Source organism: Rhinatrema bivittatum, chromosome 2 (genome assembly GCF_901001135.1).
Source record: "Rhinatrema bivittatum chromosome 2, aRhiBiv1.1, whole genome shotgun sequence".
NCBI classification, from domain to species: Eukaryota; Metazoa; Chordata; class Amphibia; order Gymnophiona; family Rhinatrematidae; genus Rhinatrema; species Rhinatrema bivittatum.
This window is the reverse complement of record NC_042616.1, coordinates 18,955,664-18,975,766: the sequence shown is the minus strand read 5'-3', so window position 1 is coordinate 18,975,766 and position 20,103 is coordinate 18,955,664. Positions and strand designations below refer to the sequence as shown.

The 20,103-nt window shown below is 48.6% G+C and overlaps 1 protein-coding gene across 10 annotated transcripts in view; it reads left to right on the top strand.

The window, feature by feature from the left end:
* The window catches only part of LOC115083627 (zinc finger protein 585A-like), a 738,796-nt gene extending 729,309 nt beyond the window's left edge, over positions 1 to 9,487 (top strand). For 9 of the 10 annotated variants that reach the window (XM_029587553.1, XM_029587552.1, XM_029587555.1 and 6 more), the window contains exon 5: positions 6,610 to 9,487. In XM_029587553.1, the coding sequence (XP_029443413.1) occupies positions 6,610 to 9,458 (2,849 nt within the window). In that variant the 3' untranslated portion in view covers positions 9,459 to 9,487. The remainder of the gene's footprint in view (positions 1 to 6,609) is intronic. The other variant, XM_029587550.1, reaches the window with a different exon arrangement.
* Positions 9,488 to 20,103: the final 10,616 nt, after the last annotated feature.

Genomic DNA, 20,103 nt, shown 5'->3' with positions numbered 1-20,103 from the left:
CAGGCGGGAAGGGATTCTGGTCCATCCCTACCTAGACGACTGGCTGATCAGGGCGAAATCTCGAGAGGAGAGCCTGCGGACAACCGACAGAGTGATCGCCCTTTTGGAAAGCTTGGGCTGGGTAATCAACCTCAGCAAGAGCTGCCTACTGCCTTCCCAGTCGATAGAGTATCTGGGAGTTCAGTTCGACACTCGGGCGGACACGGTCAGTCTTACGACCAAGAGACAGTTGAAACTTCGACAACGTATCCAGTATCTGATGAGAGCCAGTCGGCCCATAGCCTGGGATTATCTGCAGGTTCTTGGTCTCATGGCATCCACCCTGGAAGTGGTGCCTTGGGTGCGGGCCCATATGAGACCTCTACAGCATTCCCTGCTCTCTCGCTGGAGCCCCCGTCGACGGGACTATTCCACGCACCTTCCTCTACCGGCCAGAGTTCGGACCCAGCTGCGGTGGTGGTTGCAGTCCAACCACCTGAGCAGGGGGTCGAAGATGTCCTCGCCCACGTGGACCTTGCTCCCCACGGATACCAGCCTGAGCGGCTGGGGAGCACATTGTGAAGAACTTACCGCGCAAGGGCGATGGAACAGAGAGGAGTCAACGTGGAACATCAATCGCCTGGAGGCCCGGGCAGTCCGCTTGGCATGCCTTCGATTCGCTCACAGACTACGGCACAGAGCTGTCAGAGTGATGTCCGACAACGCCACCACAGTGGCCTACATCAACCGGCAGGGCGGAACCAGAAGCCGACAGATATCTCTGGAGATCGCCCCACTGATGGTTTGGGCAGAGGCGAATCTGCAAGACATCTCCGCCGTCCACATTGCCGGGAAGGACAATACCACAGCAGACTTCCTCAGCAGAGAAAGCCTGAATCCAGGAGAGTGGCAGCTGTCCCCCACAGCTTTCCAGATGATTGTCGATCATTGGGGGATTCCGGCCATGGATTTACTGGCGGACAAGTCCAATGCTCAAGTACCCAGATACTTCAGCCGCAGGCGCGACCCGTTCTTGCACGGCATCAATGCCCTGGTCCAGCCATGGCCTCCAGGGACTCTACTATACGCCTTTCCTCCGTGGCCTCTGCTGGGCGCCCTCATCCACAAGATTCAGACACACCGGGGCCTAGTTCTTCTAGTGGCACCAGACTGGCCAAGAAGACCCTGGTACGCGGACATGAGAAGACTACTGGCAGGGGAGCCTCTTCCCCTGCCTCCTCTCCGGGACCTTCTTCGTCAAGGTCCCATTCTACACGAGGATCCAGCTCAATTCTCTCTTACGGTCTGGCCCTTGAGAGGGCTAGACTGAAGAAAAGAGGTTACTCGGGGCCCGTGATTGATACACTCCTTCAAGCTCGCAAGTTTTCCACATCCCTCACCTACGTACGGATCTGGAGAGTGTTTGAAGCATGGTGCGACACTCACGGCACCAATCCACATGCCACCACCATACCTATTGTGTTGGATTTTCTGCAGGATGGGCTTCAGAAGGGTCTCTCCCTCAGCTCCATCAAAGTTCAGGTAGCGGCACTGTCTTGCTATGGTCCCAGGAGGGATGGCAAGACCATCGCCAGGCACCCAGATGTCTCTCGTTTCCTGCTGGGTGTCAAGCATATTCGTCCGCCACTAAAGTGGCCTGTGCCCTTATGGAACCTTAATCTTGTTTTGGATTTCCTCGCGGGATCCACCTTCCGACCCCTTCGGGGCTTGTCTCTCCGGTCTCTCACCTTGAAGTTGGTGTTCTTGCTGGCGGTGTGTTCCGCACGCCGCATCTCTGAGCTACAAGCACTGTCCTGCCGTGATCCCTTTCTACGAATCACTCCGGAGGCAATCCATCTTCGGACGGTTCCCTCCTTTCTCCCTAAAGTGGTTTCACAGTTTCATCTTAACCAAACGTATCCTTGCCTACCACGGTAGGTTTGAAGAAATCTGAAGAAGGCCGTTTATTACGCCATCTCGACATCGGCAGATTGCTGCCCAGGTATCTGGACGTGACACAAGACCTGCGAAAGACGGACCACCTGTTCGTCCTCCACAGCGGGAAGAAGCAAGGTGAAGCGGCCTCTCGGCCCGCCATTGCCCGCTGGATTAAAGAAGTTGTCAGAGCAGCCTACGTGGAGGCTGGGAAGGCTCCGCCTCTACAGGTTAAGGCTCATTCTACCAGAGCGCAAGCAGCATCTTGGGCTGAATCCAGGATGCTGTCGCCGACAGAAATCTGTAAAGCAGCGACGTGGTCCTCCCTTCATACCTTTTCCAGGTTCTACCGTCTGGATGTCCAGGCCAGGGAGGACTCGGCTTTTGCAAGGGCGGTACTACATGGTCCTCAGGCAGCCTCCCGCCCCGGCGGAGAGTAAAGCTTTTGTACATCCCATTGGTTCTGAGTCCATCTGGCTACACGCCAGGAAATGTTGAGATTACTTACCTGGTAATCTTCTTTTCCTTAGTGTAGACAGATGGACTCAGCATCCCGCCCAGCTGCCTGTGTACATGAGTTTTCACCGGTTCCAGGTAAGCCATGTCATCTGTTTACATGAGAGCGTACACTCTACCAGTATCAGCGCTTTCCGGTTGTGAATGCTGGCGGTCTCCAGCCACTGTCAATCGGTCAGGGGAATCCTGTTTCTGCTTTTTCCCTTTCACTGAGCGTCAGTACACACATCCATAACAGCTTTTGCAAGGAAGATTACTGAATCGCTGCGCTTCCTGTGGGGCTATATACCCCGTGCTGACGTCAGATCCGTCTCCAACTGCTAGCACGCGGATACTATCCCATTGATTCTGAGTCCATCTGTCTACACTAAGGAAAAGAAGATTACCAGGTAAGTAATCTCAACATTGCTTTCTCTTATTCCTGTCCTCCGGTAGCTGCCCCACTTGTTGGCTAGTTTCTCTAGTTCGCTCCCGAACAGGAGTGTTCCCTTGAAAGGCATCCTTGTGAGTCTCGTTTTGGAGGATGCGTCGGCAGACCAGTTTCGGAGCCAGATTTGTCTTCTAGCTGCCACGGCGGATGAGACTCATTTAGCTGCTGTGCGTACCAGATCCGAAGCGGCGTCTGCGAGGAATGATACAGCTGGTTCCAGGACCTCCCCAGGAGTGTTGTTCCTTGTCTGTGCTAAGCAGGCGCGTGTCACCACGGCACAGCAGGCCATGATCTGTAAAGACATAGCGGCGACGTCAAAGGACTGTTTGAGGATGGATTCCAGACGTCTGTCTTGAGCATCCTTGAGTGCTGCTCCTCCCTCCACGGGATAGTAGTGCGCTTAGAGACCGCGCAGACCATGGCATCCACTTTAGGACATGCCAGGAGATCTTTGGCGGCAGGGTCCAGAGGGTACATGGCTGCCAGAGCCCGGCCCCCTTTGAATGTAGTTTCTGGGGCCTCCCATTCCAGGTCAATTAGTTGCTGGATGACTTGTAATAGTGGGAAATGGCGGGAGGTCTGACCAAGTCCCTCCAAAAGTGGGTTCGGCTTAGGTTCCCCCAAGGCACTTGTGCCCGGGATGGCAAGCTCTTTTAAGCTATGTGTGACCAGGTCTGGAAGCTCGTCCTTGGTGAAGAAGCGTCTCATGGTTCGATGGGGCTCTGTCCCCGGAGGGAGTAACCCTTCCTCCAGGGGTTCTGACTCCTCATCTGAGATGTCTGTGTTCCCGAAGGTGGGGCTTCTGGGCGTTGGGATCACTTCCCTGGGCATAGAGGGTCCTGGCATGTTGAGGTCCTCTGGTGGGGCCTGTGATCGCACTGTAGGAGGCCCCGGTTGCATGTGGACGAAGGTATGCAGACCTTTGAAGAATTCCACCCAGGAGATAGAAGCTGGGCCTAGACTAGGGGGCGCTGTGTCCCTGGGGAATCCCGTTTAAGGGGGGGGTCCCACTGTGTGATGCTAGGTCCGGCGTACTGCTCGAAGGGCTGGGGTCCGGTACCGGCTGGGGAGGGCCATGAGTTGAGTCCCCTAAGGCCTCTTCGCACTGTATACACAGGGCTGTGGCCTCCTCATGCTGTGCAGCTCTAATGTGGCATGCTGGGCAAAGGCCCTGAGCTTTGAGCTTATTTTCTGGTGGTGTCATGGCTTGTGCGCATACAATACAGTTGTGCGCTCCGGTGTGCGTCGAAGTTGCGTGTGTAGTTTTGGTGCATGCGTGCAGAGCGATGTGCGCGCACAGGTCGAAATTATGCGCCCGGCACAGTGAGCGCATGGTTATGCGCTTCGCTTGTGCTCTCGGTACTTGTGCGCGCGACATTGTGCGCTCAGGGTATTTGAGCGCACGGCTCGCCTCTGTGCGCACGGATCAAGACGGCGGACAGGGCTGCCAACAAGGCCAAAATGGTGACGGCTACCACGTGGACAATATGGCGACCACCTTGGAGGGTCTCCACGTGGGAGGACCCTCGGATCTCAACGGAGTCTAGCCCTACTAGGGCCGATCAACCCGGTGGCACTGGTCCCGGTTGGCGAACTGTGCGGCTCCTCGAGCTTCGGAGACTGGAGACTTTTAAATAAATTTCTACCTTATCTTATCTCGGTGCTTCCTGGTTTCATTCCGGGCGGTCTCCGGCTGCAGGGGGAGAGGGAAATACCTTCACCGCCGCGCTCGAGGTTGCACCCGCTGCCTCTCAGCCTCACCCGATGTCGGGGGCTAGGTCCCCGCCAAGGGTCGGCCGCCGGACCGAGGCTTACCTCCTTGGGATTGTGGAAATTACCTCGGGAATGTCAACTGGGGGAGGGACCCAATGGGTGTCACCGCAGAAGAGTGGGGCTCGTCTGTAGAGGTAAGATTTCTTCTTAATTTGGATTTCTTTGGTAAAATTTACTCTAACGCTGTGCTAGCGTGCATAGAGTCCCTAACTGCTATGGAGACGGAAAATACTGAAGAGCTGCACTTCCTGCAGGGGTATATGTACTAGGGCAGACGTCAGATTGAAATCTGATCCATCTCCAACTGCTATCAGGAGTACACTATACCCGTTGGTCCTGAGTCCATCTGTCTACCCTAAGGAAAAAGAAATTATCAGGTAAGTAATTTCTCCAATTTATTTAGATTTATATTCTGCTTTTCGCACTTTTTTCAGCACTTCAAAGTGGATTACATTTAGCTACTGGTATCTTGGGCAGAGTAATAGTTTCTTTCTTTGTTGGAGATTTGCCTAGCAGTGACGTTGTCTTGGTTATATCCCTTCTCCAGGCATTAGTGTATGGTGGTTGGGGTTTGAGAAGTTGCATCTTTTGCCAGAGCAGCCTCCTCCCTTACGAGGAAGTAGCTTTGGTACATCCCACTTGTGTGGACTGGACTGCCTGGATAAAGAGGAAGGTGAAATTACTACTTATCTGATAATTTCTTTTCCTCTCTGAGAGGCAGGCCAATCCACAATCCTGCCCTGATCTGCCTGTACTGATTTTTTCTATTTGTCCTTTCTCAGGGACATTATTAAAGGCAGAATTCGTAGGCCGATGCAGATCTTCAGGTCGTCTAAGGGCCTTGTAAGTGTTTGCCTTCTTTGTCTGTTATGGCTTCTGCATTTTCTTCTCTTCTGAGTCCAGTGCTTTGCTCACTGGAAGAAAAAAAAGAATTGAATGATTGGGGGAGGAAGTGTTTTTAACTCCGGACTTAGTTCTACTGTTAATTAGTTGCCACAGTTGACTTTTGCAGAATACTGGGACACTGATGTCAGTACAGGGCTATATGAGGGTGACATCAGCGAGTTAGTTGGTTTCTGTCTCCATCTGCTGGTAGGCATGCATAACCCACTTATGTGCACTGGCTTGCCTATCCTAGAGGAAAGAAAATTATCAGCTGAGTAGTAATTTCACCTTCCTGGGTTTTTGAATCCTGGATGTCTGACTTCTGTGTGGGAGTAGTGGGGTGGATATACAGGATGCTGCAACGTTGGGGAAATTGGGTATCTCAGAGTTACAGGTCTTGTTCTACCAGAGCCTACTGTAACCCATTTATTCCTAGGTTTCTGAATCCTCTGAGAGAGCTGGCAGAGGCAATCTGGATCTACAGCAGATTATGTATTGGTCTGCCTCACTCTAGCCTGCGAGCCTTGCAAACGCTCCAAACCGCCAGGGCCCGTTTAGTTATAAGAAGCTTTCCTTGGGATCATGTGACTCTGCTGCTGCATGAATTACATTGGTTGCTGCTCCAGCAGTGGATTAAATTTTAAATTTTAACTCTTGTTTTTAGATCTCTGAAGTTTAATGATCCATGATTATTATTATTTTAATTTATTATAATGTTCAGTTTGGCAGATCTGCTATAAGCAGATTATAAATGTTATTAAATAAATAGTAGATAAGCCCAGAGGAACCAGACCTACAGGAATCCTAAAGGAGGGTCCTGTATGATCTCCAAAGTTCCTGTATTTCATCAGCTTTATTTCTGTATCCTACACCGTATGGTAAAGAGAACCCACTGATTTTCTTAACTTCTCTGAATATTTCTATAGAGACATCATAGAGAGGTTTTCATAGGCATCACATAAAGTTTCTGCTAAGTTACAAAATTCTTTAATATGCATTCATTATGTGATCCTTCTAAACATCTCAGATTATTGGTAGCGTTCCATGCCATTGTCACTTACACATGATTAATTCCTTCTTTTTATATCCAGCAGACAATGAGGTCATACAGAAAGAGACGAGGGAGGAGAATCGAGAAGAACACCCTATAGTATTAGCACTTACACCCAGACAATCAGGAAATGTCTGTGAGAATCTTGCCCAGAGGACTGAGGGGGGAGACATTAGCCAAAGACAGCAGGAATCAGAGAAGAAGGAGCAAGCCTCTGCAGGAGAGTCACTGGATGGAGTCACTGCTTGTGAGAGAAGTGACAGGGAGTTCACAGATATCCCTGAGCACCAGGGACACCTGAGAAGAGAGAATCCCTTCCAAAGTAATAACAGTGATCAAATGAGTTTTGAACACCGCATGAGAAATCTGAGAGCAGAGAGACGGTTCCAGAGTAATAACAGTGATCAAATGACTTCTGACTTCCAGCAGAAAGAGGAGGAAGGGAAGAAATCCTTTCACTGTGAAACCTGTGGGAAAAACTTTAATAGAAAATGTCATTTTGTCTTGCACCAGAGGAGTCACACAGGAGAGAGACCTTTTCCATCCAAACAGAAGTTAACCCTGAAATTACACCAGAGAATCCACACTGAAGGGAGCACTTTTATTTGTATTGAATGCAAGAGAACCTTTTCTTGCAGGGAATCCTTAGTAATACACCAAAGAATACACACAGGTAAGAGACCTTCTCATTGCCCTCAAGATGGGGAATCTTACAGTTCTGCGTTCTCTTTATTAGAAAAACCATTTAAATGTACTGAATGTGGTAAAAGCTTCAGGGACAAGGCAGGTCTCAGACAGCATCAGAGAATCCATACTGGAGAAAAACCATTTAAATGTACTGAATGTGGTAAAAGCTACTGTGTCAAGGCCTCTCTCAGACAGCATCAGAGAATCCACACTGGAGAAAAACCATTTAAATGCACTGAATGTGGTAAAAGCTTCAGTGACAAGGCATATCTCAGAAAGCATCAGAGAATCCACACTGGAGAAAAACCATTTAAATGTATTGAATGTGCTAAAAGCTTCAGTGACAAGGCATATCTCAGACAGCATCAGAGAAGCCACACTGGAGAAAAACCATTTAAATGTACTGAGTGTGGTAAAAGCTTCAGTGACAAGGCATATCTCAGAAAGCATCAGAGAATCCACACTCGAGAAAAACCATTTAAATGTATTGAATGTGCTAAAAGCTTCAGTGACAAGGCATATCTCAGACAGCATCAGAGAAGCCACACTGGAGAAAAACCATTTAAATGTACTGAGTGTGGTAAAGGCTTCAGCGACAAGGCAGGTCTCAGACAGCATCAGAGAATCCACACTGGAGAAAAACCATTTAAATGTACTAAATGTGGTAAAAGCTACTGTGTCAAGGCCTCTCTCATACAGCATCAGAGAATCCACACTGGAGAAAAACCATTTAAATGTACTGAATGTGGTAAAAGCTTCAGGTACAAGGCATATCTCAGAGAGCATCAGAAAATCCATACTGGAGAAAAACCATTTAAATGTACTGAATGTGGTAAAAGCTTCAGGGACAAGGCAGGTCTCAGACAGCATCAGAGAATCCACACTGGAGAAAAACCATTTAAATGTACTGAATGTGGTAAAGGCTTCAGCTACAAGGCAGGTCTCAGACAGCATCAGAGAGTCCACACTGGAAGAAAACCATTTAAATGTACTGAATGTGGTAACAGCTACTGTGTCAAGGCCTCTCTCAGACAGCATCAGAGAATCCACACTGGAGAAAAGCCATTTAAATGTACTGAATGTGGTAAAAGCTTCAGCGACAAGGCAGGTCTCAGTCACCATCAGAGAGTCCACACTGGAAGAAAACCATTTAAATGTACTGAATGTGGTAAAAGCTACTGTGTCAAGGCCTCTCTCAGACAGCATCAGAGAATCCACACTGGGGAAAAACCATTTAAATGTACTGAATGTGGTAAAAGCTTCAATGACAAGGCATATCTCAGACAGCATCAGAGAATCCACACTGGAGAAAAACCATTTAAATGTACTGAATGTGCTAAAAGCTTCAGCGACAAGGCATATCTCAGACAGCATCAGAGAATCCACACTGGAGAAAAACCATTTAAATGTACTGAATGTGGTAAAGGCTTCAGCTACAAGGCAGGTTTCAGACAGCATCAGAGAGTCCACACTGGAAGAAAACCATTTAAATGTACTGAATGTGGTAAAAGCTACAGTGTCAAGGACTCTCTCATACAGCATCAGAGAATCCACACTGGAGAAAAACCATTTAAATGTACTGAATGTGGTAAAAGCTTCAGGTACAAGGCATATCTCAGACAGCATGAGAAGATCCATACTGGAGAAAAACCATTTAAATGTACTGAATGTGGTAAAACCTTCTCTCGGAAGGGGCATTTAATATTGCATCAGAGAATCCATACTGGAGAAAAACCATTTAAATGCACTGATTGTGGTAAAACCTTCTCTCGGAAGGCGCATTTAATATTGCATCAGAGAATCCATACTGGAGAAAAACCATTTAAATGCACTGAATGTGGTAAAAGCTTCTCTCTGAAGGCGCATTTAATATTGCATCAGAGAATCCATACTGGAGAAAAACCATTTAAATGTACTGAATGTGGTAAAAGCTTCTCTCAGAAAGTGTGTTTCATATTACATCAGAGAATCCATACTGGAGTAAAACCATTTAAATGTACTGAATGTGGTAAAAGCTTCAGTAACATGGCAGGTCTCAGGCGCCATCAGAGAACCCATACTGGAGAAAAACCATTTAAATCTACTGAATGTGGTAAAAGCTTCAGTAACATGGCAGGTCTCAGACAGCATCAGAGAATCCATACTGAAGAAAAACCATTTAATGTACTGAATGGGGGGGGGTCACGTGGGGTGATGTGCTAGGGAAGATGCGCTCTCCCGTAGCTCTGGGTGCCACGGCAAAGGTGTTGTCGAATGTCAATTTTATGCATAAATCCCCACAACCTATGGCTTCCAGAAGTGGGAAACGAGACAAAGAAAAAGAGAAGGGAAAAACCGCGGACCCCAAGATGGCGACCGGCACGGGAGAAACAGGCCCGACTCAATCTGCCCCATTAACGGTGGAAATCCTGCAGGCCACTCTGGAGACAACGTTGGATGTTAAGCTAGCGGGGATTCAACAGCAGTTGGCAGAGGTAAAGGCCACGATTTCTGACTTTGGCCCGCGGATGGACGCGTTAGAAAGCAGAGTCGTGGGGGTGGAGGAAGGGCTGAGTGAGCACGGCGCGAAAGCTACTGTTACGGAGAAAGCGTTGCAGGCCTGCCAGCAAAAATTGGATGATCTTGAAAACCGCCTACGGAGAGATAATTTAAGATTTCTCGGTCTTCCTGAACAAGTGGATGAACAGGGCCTCGTGGCGTTTTTGGAAGAATGGCTCCCAGAAGCTGTAGGCCTAAAGGATCTACGGGGCGAACTCAAGGTTGAAAGGGCGCACAGACTGGGGAACAAACGCCCGATGGATCCCAGACCAAGAGTAGCGATTGCAAAAATATTGAATTCGGCTATTAAGCAACAAATTTGGTTGGCGTACAGGAAGAATCAGGAGCTTACATATAAAGGACATAGAGTCCGGATCACTCAGGATTATTCGGCTCAAGTCTCCCAACAACGGAAGCAGTTCTCACCGGTATGCTCCAAATTGTTTGAACATAAAATTTGCTTTACACTACAATTTCCTGCCACGCTCCGGATCTGGCAAGATAATACTACTTACACGTTTCGAGATCCAGAGGAGGCTATGAAGTTTCTACAACCCCGTCTGAGCGGCTCCTTATCACCTCCAACGTGATTTTTGACTCTGGACTCTAAGGCCATGGAACAGTATTTCATGTGAAGGAGTAAAGCTGGCCTAACCGGAGTGGGCTACAGCTCGTAAAAGGAGAAGGCTGTGACTTTAAATTTGGTTGCCTGTAGGGGCTTGCCCTTGGGCAATGCTGCCTCTAAGACACCTACGTTAATAAGTTTTTCTGAGTTCGGACAAAGTGTGTGGAGTGGATCGGACTGTTTCGATAGCTCTTTTGGCCGTGGCACCCGGACACCTTATACGGCACCACATCTGGGGATGTGGGACCAATCATACTCCTTTTCTAAGGACATTAGGGGCTTTCTGGGGGGGGAGGGGGGGAGACTGGGCAAGGGGTGGGAGGGAGAGGTATAGTGTCGCGATGGGTTCTATCTGGATCAGAATACTATGGTGGGTATGGGCTTGGGTGGCGGGTACAGGGTGGATGAATGGTGTTGTGTGTGGACGGATGTATGGTGCGGTTCCCAGAGGGGGCGTCTCGAGGTTCTCACAGGGAGAATTGGGTGGCTGGAGTAGGGCAGAGGCGGCTGGGACCTCTGACCCTAGACACATGCTTAGAAATGTATCCTTTATCGTTCCTACTTGGTTAACATTATGGTTCGACTGATTTCTTGGAATGTACATGGCCTTGGATCACCCATTAAGAGAAAAAAAGTTTTATCCCACCTAAAAAAATTACAGGGAGACATAGTTTGTATACAAGAGACTCACCTAACCACCAAAGAGTCTTTGAAACTTCAGAGAGATTGGGTGAAGACGTGTTTCTTTGCGGAGGCCCAACATAAAAAGGCGGGAGTAGCGATACTCATAAATAAATCCACAGACTTTGTATTGTCCCATTCTATCTCAGACCCCGAGGGCAGATATGTGCTGGTAGTTGGTCAATGGCAGGGTCAGCAGGTTATTATTTGCTGCATTTATGCTCCTACAAAGAATCCCCAGTGCTTTCTTAAATCCCTGAACGGTCTGCTTCTGACACACAGGGAGGGACTATTATTGGTAGCAGGGGATTTCAACTGTGTGATGGATGGTACTTTAGATAGGTCACAGACAAGTGGGCGGCAGTTACCCAAACGTGGAGAAGGGGTAGAAATGGTTTGTTCCCAATTGGGAGTTATAGATGTTTGGAGGACGCTACATCCCTCAGTTAGGGATTATACTTTCTTTTCCAATCCCCACGGCTCCTCCTCCCGTATAGACTACATATTAATAGATGGGGCAGGTTTCCCGAAAGTGGTTAAAGCAGATATTGAACTGCTGGTTATCTCCGACCACTCCCCTGTATCACTGACATTGAACTTGGGTCCAAGCATTGCTGGACAAAACTCTTGGAAATTCCCTGCATCTCTTAGAGATGATAAAGATTTCCAAGCCTTCCTAAAAGATAAATGGCTGGATTATGCAAAGAACAATGCCCAACACGCTTGCACACCACATTTATTTTGGGAGGCGGGTAAAGCCGTTCTACGGGACGAGATCCTGGGCTATACGAGTGCTAGGTATAAAAGGCTAAATGCAGATATCTTACAGTTAGTATCCCTTACTAAACAGGCTCGGAAGGCTTGGATTTCGAGTCCATCAGAGGACAGGAGAAAGGCCTACTTCAGTGTTCTCAACCAATTGAATACGGTGCTTCACATACGAGCGAGCAAGTCTCTACAGGTGGCCCAACATAATTACTTTAGATATGGGAATAAAGCGGGCAGACCACTAGCAAATCTAGTAAGGGCAACCCGCCCAAAATCTTTAATTTACACTATGAAAAACGTACACGGGAAACCAGTGTCTGCGGTTAAGGATATCTGAGAGATTTTCCGGGATTTTTATTCTACTTTGTATAAGGCAGATTTAACCCCACCAGCATGCATTGAACAGGATTTCTTCTCCGATATCCAATTACCTAAAATCACTGCCCAGCAAAAAGAATTTTTGAACCGCCCTCTCCAATCTTATGAAGTGCTTCGGGTTGTTACATCCATGGCTTCTAGGAAATCACCTGGCCCAGACGGGTTTTCGTACGATTTCTACAAGATGCTTAAGACACATATTGCCGTTCCTCTGACAGAATTTTACAAAGATGGTCTGGTAAGAGGTTGTTTTTCCCGGGAATTTAATAAGGCACATATCATAGTCCTTCCCAAACCAGGGAAAGACCCTCAAAAACCTGAATCGTATAGACCAATCTCTTTACTAAACAGTGATCTAAAGATCCTGGCCAAAGTCCTGGCCGATAGACTAGCTTTGATTATTCCTACATTGATTACGGAGCAGCAAGTGGGGTTTGTTCAAGGACGCTCGGCCACTAGTCATATTATTAAGCTCATCTCTGCTTTACAATTTTGTCAGCAAACAGAAACCCCTTCGCTTGTGATCGGCTTTAATTCTGAGAAGGCGTTCGATAGAGTATCCTGGTCCTACATGTTCTCTGTGTTGAACAGGTATGGGTTAGAGGGGGATTTTGTACATTTTCTCCAGTTACTATATGCATCCCCAGTGTCCCAGATTATAGTGAATGGAGTAAGCTCAGACGCGGTAGAAATCCAACGGGGAGTCCGCCAGGGATGCCCCTTGTCACCCCTTTTATATATACTCACTATTGACCCGCTTTTGAGGAAGGTTGAGGCACACCCGAAAATCCTGGGATTTGAGAGAGCACAGGGGCGGTTTAAAGTAGCAGCTTTTGCTGACGATGTTCTTGTATTTTTGTCGCAGCCTCGTACATCCCTACCCCAGTTGTTAAGTTTGCAAGAACAATTCGGCTCCTTTGCCGGGCTTAAAATAAACAGGGACAAGTCGGAAGCCATGGATGTTCTGGGTGACCTACACGACAAATGGGTAGGCCCATTCCCCCTCAGATGGGCTTTAGGAGAGGTTAAATATTTAGGGGTGAAAATACCTCGAGACTTGGGCGATATTTACAGGTTAAATGTACAACCCCTTTTGCAATATACTCACACCACACTTGATCGTTGGAAGGTACTCCCCTTATCTTTGAAGGGGAGAGTGCATCTATATCAAATGGTGATTCTCCCCAAATGGTTGTACGTTTTACAAATGGTACCCATCATACTCTCCTCACAAGATATTCACTCGCTTCATCAAGACCTTCGGAATTACCTGTGGGGAGGAAAGAAAGCACGTATCTCCTTACATAGTCTATAGTTACATAAGCAGAAAGGGGGCTTAGGATGTCCAGATTTAGTGAAATATAACCTGGCCTGCATGTTGAGGTTTTTACAGTACTGGTTATGGGAAACATCGCACTACACACCGTACTCTTTGCTGCGGGACTGGTATGGGGCTTCCACCCTCAATTCTTTGTTACACATGAAAGACACTGATGTTCCACCGCAGCTTAAAGGCCATTTATTGGTGGCCAGCTGCAGGAAGGCATGGTCACAGCTTTGCAAAATACTCGGGCAACCTAGAGGGATTACTCCTTTGCTCACCTTGACTAATAATTCATACTTCCTATCGGGCACGCATGGGATAACCTTCCAGCGTTGGCGAAAATTAGGTCTTACCTATATTTACCAACTGATTCATCCCATTACGGGTCAGTTGTATAGTTTCTCCAAGCTCCAGCAGCAATTCCGACTCCCAAATGTAGACAATTTTGCTTATTTACAAATCAGACATTTTATGCAGTCTAATAGCCGTAATTGGAAGAATTGCGAAATATTTTCACAACAAGGTCTACTAAACGGCCTACTATTTCCCAGTTTTATAAAGAGTTGGGTGAGGGGCTTTCAGATACCAGCCTGAAAAGATTATAAACTAGATGGGAACAATGGCCCACATTTTCTCTACCTTCTGCTGTCTTTCTCAAATGTTTCTCACAGATCGCTTCTATTACGATCACGGAAGACCTGAGAGAGACTCAATATAAATTTCTGTGACAGGGCTTTATAACCCCTGTAAGGGCCTTTCAAGCTAGTCTTTGTGATTCTCCTATTTGCCAGAAATGCGGACTATCCCTGGGAAATTGTTTTCATGTATTTTGGGAATATCCCACCATACAAGCTTACTGGGAGGATATACGGAAGTTTTGTGTATCCATCTGGCAAGGACCTGTACCGTTAGACCCATCCTTGTGGCTCTTTGGAATTCCATCAGATACCATGGCAAAGGGCCCACAGTTTAATTGGCTGATGAGATTCTTGTCCAAAGCCGCAGTAGTGGGAAAGGAGGGAATTCTGGCATGTTGGATGGATACCAGGGGCCCAACGTGGGATCTTTGGTTTAAGCTTATGTTCCGGCTCTGTTCTCATGAACTCTATTTATACCGGCAACGACCTTCACAGAAAGTGGACGTTGAGAAAGTGTGGGATCCTTTTTTAAAGTATCTCCAACCTAGTCCTACCACATTCTAGAGACCACCTGTAATCTTTAGCTGAATAAGGCTCTCATGGTAAGAGTTTTGGGGACGCAGAAATTTAGAAGATAGCCCCCCAGGAGACCTGTCAATTACACACGTGTACACACACACCTGACATAGTGCGATGTTATTTCTCGCTTCTTTGCCACCTGACCTTTGCATCTACCTTATATTGTACCTTAAGCGGGGGGGGGGGGGGGGGGGGGGGTATGGGGGAAGGCTTTGGGACATGGGAGAAAATATGTAAAATTGTTTGTATTCGGACATAAAAGGCTTCGGATTCCAACCAATTACGAATGGCACAGTAGTTGTACAGATAGGTATTTCTGTTTTCCTTTTTGTTGGTAAATCAGGGATGGAAGATATTCTGCTGTATTCAATAATTTTGTACGTCACTATCCGGATTTCCAGTCCACGTTTCCACTTATACATGGGTTGTTGACTTTTAGTTGTTCAATGTAAGCTAAGTTTTATGAATCGTTGTTTATCATGTTTATGCCTGAATACAATAAACATAATTTCAAAAAAAATAAATAAATGTACTGAATGTTGCAAAAGCTTTAGTCAGAAGATCCATGTCATGCAACATCAGAAAATTCATTCTGGAGGAAAACCAAGTTAATGTACTGTGTCTGGTAAAAACTTCAGTAGAAAGGAAGACCTTGCAAGCTACCAGAAAAGTTGCACGGGAGTCAAATTCAGTTCACTTGCTTTCATATAGTTTTGCAATAGAAGAGTGGCCTAATAAAGATATTAAAATGCCAGATGCAAGAACAATAAAACTCCATTTCCATCAAGTAAGCTATAAGAATCAGGGAGGTTGATATTCAGATGGCAGAAAGCTGGAAAAGTAGGACTTATCCTTCTATCTCACTGCTGCTGAATATCCAGCTATGTTCAATGGCTGAGAAAGCAATGGGTGGGCAGTAGGTGGATCAGAGCGGTGCTGCTTAGCTGGAAAAGTTATTCAGCTAAGTAGCGATTTTGGCAACATGGGTGTTTTGCATGATTTGTAGTTTATTTTTTTTTTACCCTGTGACAGTTTTCCCCAGAGAGCTCATTCCCTGTGTGCTGGCTTGCAGGTAGTGTTTGACCGCTGCACTGTAGTTCAAGCAGAGGCTTTGGATGCTGCCCTGACTGAAGGTGGCTTGATCAGCAATCACATCCCCTGATGCATAGAGAGAGGAATATCGAGTAAGAAAAGGGAAGTGATAATCCCCTTATATAGGTCCATGGTGAGGCCTCACCTGGAGTACTGTGTTCAGTTCTGGAGACAGTATCTCCAAAGGGACAAAGACAGGATGGAGGCAGTCCAGAGAAGGGCGACCAAAAAGGTGGAGGGTCTTCATCGAATGACTTATGAGGAGAGATTGAAGAATCTCTAAATATGTACACCCTGGAGGAAAGGAGGAGCAGGGGTGATATGATACAGACTTTCTGCTACTTGAAAGGTTTTAATGATTCAAAGACAACGACAAAACTTTTCCATTGCAAAAAAATTAGCAGAACTATGGGTGCGGCTGAGAGGCAGCCGGTGCACCCTCGAGCGCGGCGGTGAAGGTATTTGCCCTCTCCCCCCGCAGCCGGAGACCGCCCAGGACGAAACTGGGAAGCGCCGAAGACAAGGTAAGGTAGAAATCTTCAGCTTTGAACCGGTCTCCGAGGATCAAGGAAGAGCACAGGTCACTGGGTTGATCCGCCCTAGCAGGGCCAGGACCCGGCTATTCCATGGGTCTACCCACGTGGAGACCCTCCGAGGTGGTCACCATACTGCCTGCGTGCTCGCCTTCACCATCTTGACCCTATTCGCTGCTCCGTTCGCCCCGGGCGCACAAACTGAGCTAGGCGCCCAAAGCACATGTGCGCGTAGACGTACGCATAAGTTGCCCGCACAAGGGCCGGGCACACAAGAATACGCGCGCCCTGCACGCCTCCCGAACTGTGCGCATAACTACGACTTGGGCGCACAACCCACACGCACGTCTTAGGCGCACCGGAGCGCATAAGAGTTTACGCGCCGACAGCCATGGCACCACCAGAAACAGGGATAAAGGCTCAAGGCCTCTGCCCATCATGCCACATTAGAGCCGCACAAAGCGAGGAGGCTAACGCACTGTGCTCCCAGTGCGAGGAGGCCCTGGGAGATGCAGGCCAGAGCCAGTCCCACCCAGGGCCGAGTAATAGCTCTTCAGGGGGTACCCTGGACCTAGCAAATCACAGTGGGACACCTCCACCGACGGGGACCCCCAGGGAACCAGCGCCCCTCAGCTTTGACCCAGCATCTATCTCATGGGTGGAGTTCTTTAAAGGGATTCACGCCTTTGTTCAAATGCAAACTGAACCTCTGGCTGATCAGCCACATTCTCCACCAGAGGACCTTTATGCCCCAGGCCCTTCAAGACCTAGGCAAAGGCTTCCATTACCCAGAAGCCCCACCTATGGGGACAAGGACAACCCTGAAGAGGAAGCCGAGCCCCTAGAAGAGGGGGAACTCCCCCTGGGGACAGAGCCTCACCGAACCATGAGATGCTTCTTCACAAAGGACGAGCTCCCGGACTTGGTCACCCACTGCCTGAGGGAGTTCGCTATCCTGGGCCCAGGTACTTCGGGGGAGCCTAAGCCGAATCAAGACTCTACTGGAGAGCCTAGGATGGGTGGTCAACACAAACAAAAGTTCCCTACAGCCTTCACAGTCGTTGGAATACCTAGGAGTCCGATTCGACACCAAGGAAGACAAGGTCAGCCTGACCCCCGCAAGCAGATCAAAACTGTGGAACCGGTTACAAACCTTTCTGAGCGATCCTTTCCCCACAGCTTGGGACTACCTGTAAGTCCTCGGGCTCATGGCATCCACACTGGAAGTTGTGCCATGGGCACGAGCCCACATGAGGCCCCTACAGCGCTCACGTCTATCATGGTGGAACCCACGGTCCCAGAACTACACCTTACTTCTATCACTCCCGGGCAAAGTCCGGACCCAGCTACAGTGGTGGCTGCAGACCAGCCACACGAGTCGGAGATCAAGGTTATCCTCCCCAACCTGGATCCTGCTCACCACAGATGCCAGTCTTTGAGGATGGGGAACACACTGCGAGGAGTTAACCGCCCAAGGGCAGTGGAACGCAGAAGAGACAGGATGGAACATCAATCGCCTAGAAGCATGGCATTCAGACTAGCCTGTCTGCGGTTTGCTCACAGACTTCGATACAAAGCGGTCAGAGTGATGTCTGACAACGCCACAACAGTAGCCTACATCAACCGACAGGGAGGAGCCAGAAACCAACAGGTCTCCCTAGAAATAGACCCCGTAATGGCGTGGGCGGAAGCAAATCTCCAGGAGATCTCCGCCGTCCACATGCCGGGAAAGACAACATCACGGCGGACTATCTCAGCAGGGAAAGTCTAGACCCAGGAGAATGGAAGCTGTCGACCGCAGCCTTCCAAATGATAGTGAACCGGTGGGGGACGCCGGACATGGATCTTCTAGCAAGCAGATCCAACGCCCAAGTACCCAGATACTTCAGCCGCAGGCAGGAACTGCAGTCCTAGGGGATCGATGACCTGGCCTCTGGGGACCCTGCTATACGCCTTCCCGCCATGGCCCCTAGTGGGGACTAGTTCTCCAGGTGGCCCCGGATTGGCCAAGAAGACTGCTGGCAGGGAACCCACTACCCCTGCCTCCTCACAGGGGCCTGCTACAAGGCCCGATCTTCCATGAGGACCCGGCTCAATTCTCTCTTATGGTCTGGCCATTGAGAGGGCTCGCCTGAGAAAGAGCGGATACTCGGGGGCTATAATCAACACCCTCCTCCGAGCACGCAAGTTCTCCACATCTTTAACGTACATAAGGATTTGGAGAATATTTGAAGCCTGGTGCAAAGACCACGACATCAAGCCACGCTCATTGAAAGTTCCCGTTATCCTGGAGTTCCTACAGAACGGACTACAGAAGGGGCTGTCCCTCAACTCCATCAAGGTTCAGGTGACCACCTTGTCCTGCTACGGCTCCAAGAGCTGGGGCGCCAGCATAGCTTCTCACCCGGACGTGTCACGCTTCCTGACAGGAGTCAAACACATCCGCCCACCACTAAAGTGGCCGGTACCTCTGTGGAATCTCAATCTCGTCCTGGATTTCCTAGCGGGAACCACCTTCAGACCCCTCCGAGGTCTGTCTCTCCGCCTGTTATCCTTAAAGACTGTTTTTCTGCGGGCAGTTTGTTCTGCCCGCCGCATCTCAGAACTACAGGCACTGTCCTGCCGTGAGCCGTTCCTCAGATTCACCCCGGGATCCATCCAACTACGCACGGTCCCCTCGTTCCTTCCCAAAGTGGTCTCACACTTCCATCTTAACCAGACCATCTCGCTACCATAGACGGATGACTTGAAGAATTTGGAAGAAGCTCGGAGTCTGCGCCACCTCAACATTGGCAAACTCCTCTCCAGATATCTAGAAATGTCGGAACCCGTACGAAAAACGGACCACCTTTTCGTCCTTCACAGCGGAAAGAAGCAAGGGGAAGCAGCCTCGCGGGCAACCATAGCACGCTGGATCAAGGAAGTTAACAAGGCAGCCTATGTAGAAACAGGCAAGTCACCGCCTCTACAGGTCAAAGCCCACTCTACCAGAGCACAGGCAGTATCCTGGGCAGAAACTAGAATGCTGTCACCCGCCAAGATCTGTAGGGCGGCGACATGGTCCTCTATTCATACCTTCTCCAGATTCTACCGTCTGGATGTTCAGGCTCGGGAGGACACGGCATTTGCAAGGGCAGTACTAAGTGGGTCACGGGCAGCCTCCCACCCAGTTAGGGAGTAGCTTTTATACATCCCAATGGTCCTGAATCCATCTGCTACACGCTAGGAAATGGAAAAATTACTTACCTGATAATTTCGTTTTCCTTAGTGTAGACAGATGGACTCAGCATCCCACCCACGGCTGCCATTACTCATGGAATTCTAGGGGGGACAACCCCGGGAGCGAGTGATTCAAGGGTAAGCCATGCTTTCCTTCATCTAGGACACCCATCCTACCGCGTGTCAATGCTTCTCGGTTGAGGGCACTGGCGGTCTCCAGCTATAGCCAATTCAAGCAGATCAAATTAAATCAAGTTAACCAAGGTATAAAGTTAATCAAGTTATTCAAATTAGTCAGTCACATGTATATCCACAATGCTTTTCGAGGAGAATACTGAAGAGCTGCACTTCCTGCAGGGGTATATGTATTGTATATGTATTGAAATCTGATCTGTCTCCAACTGCTATCAGGACTACACTATACCCATTGGTCCTGAGTCCAGCTGTCTACACTAAGGAAAACAAAATTATC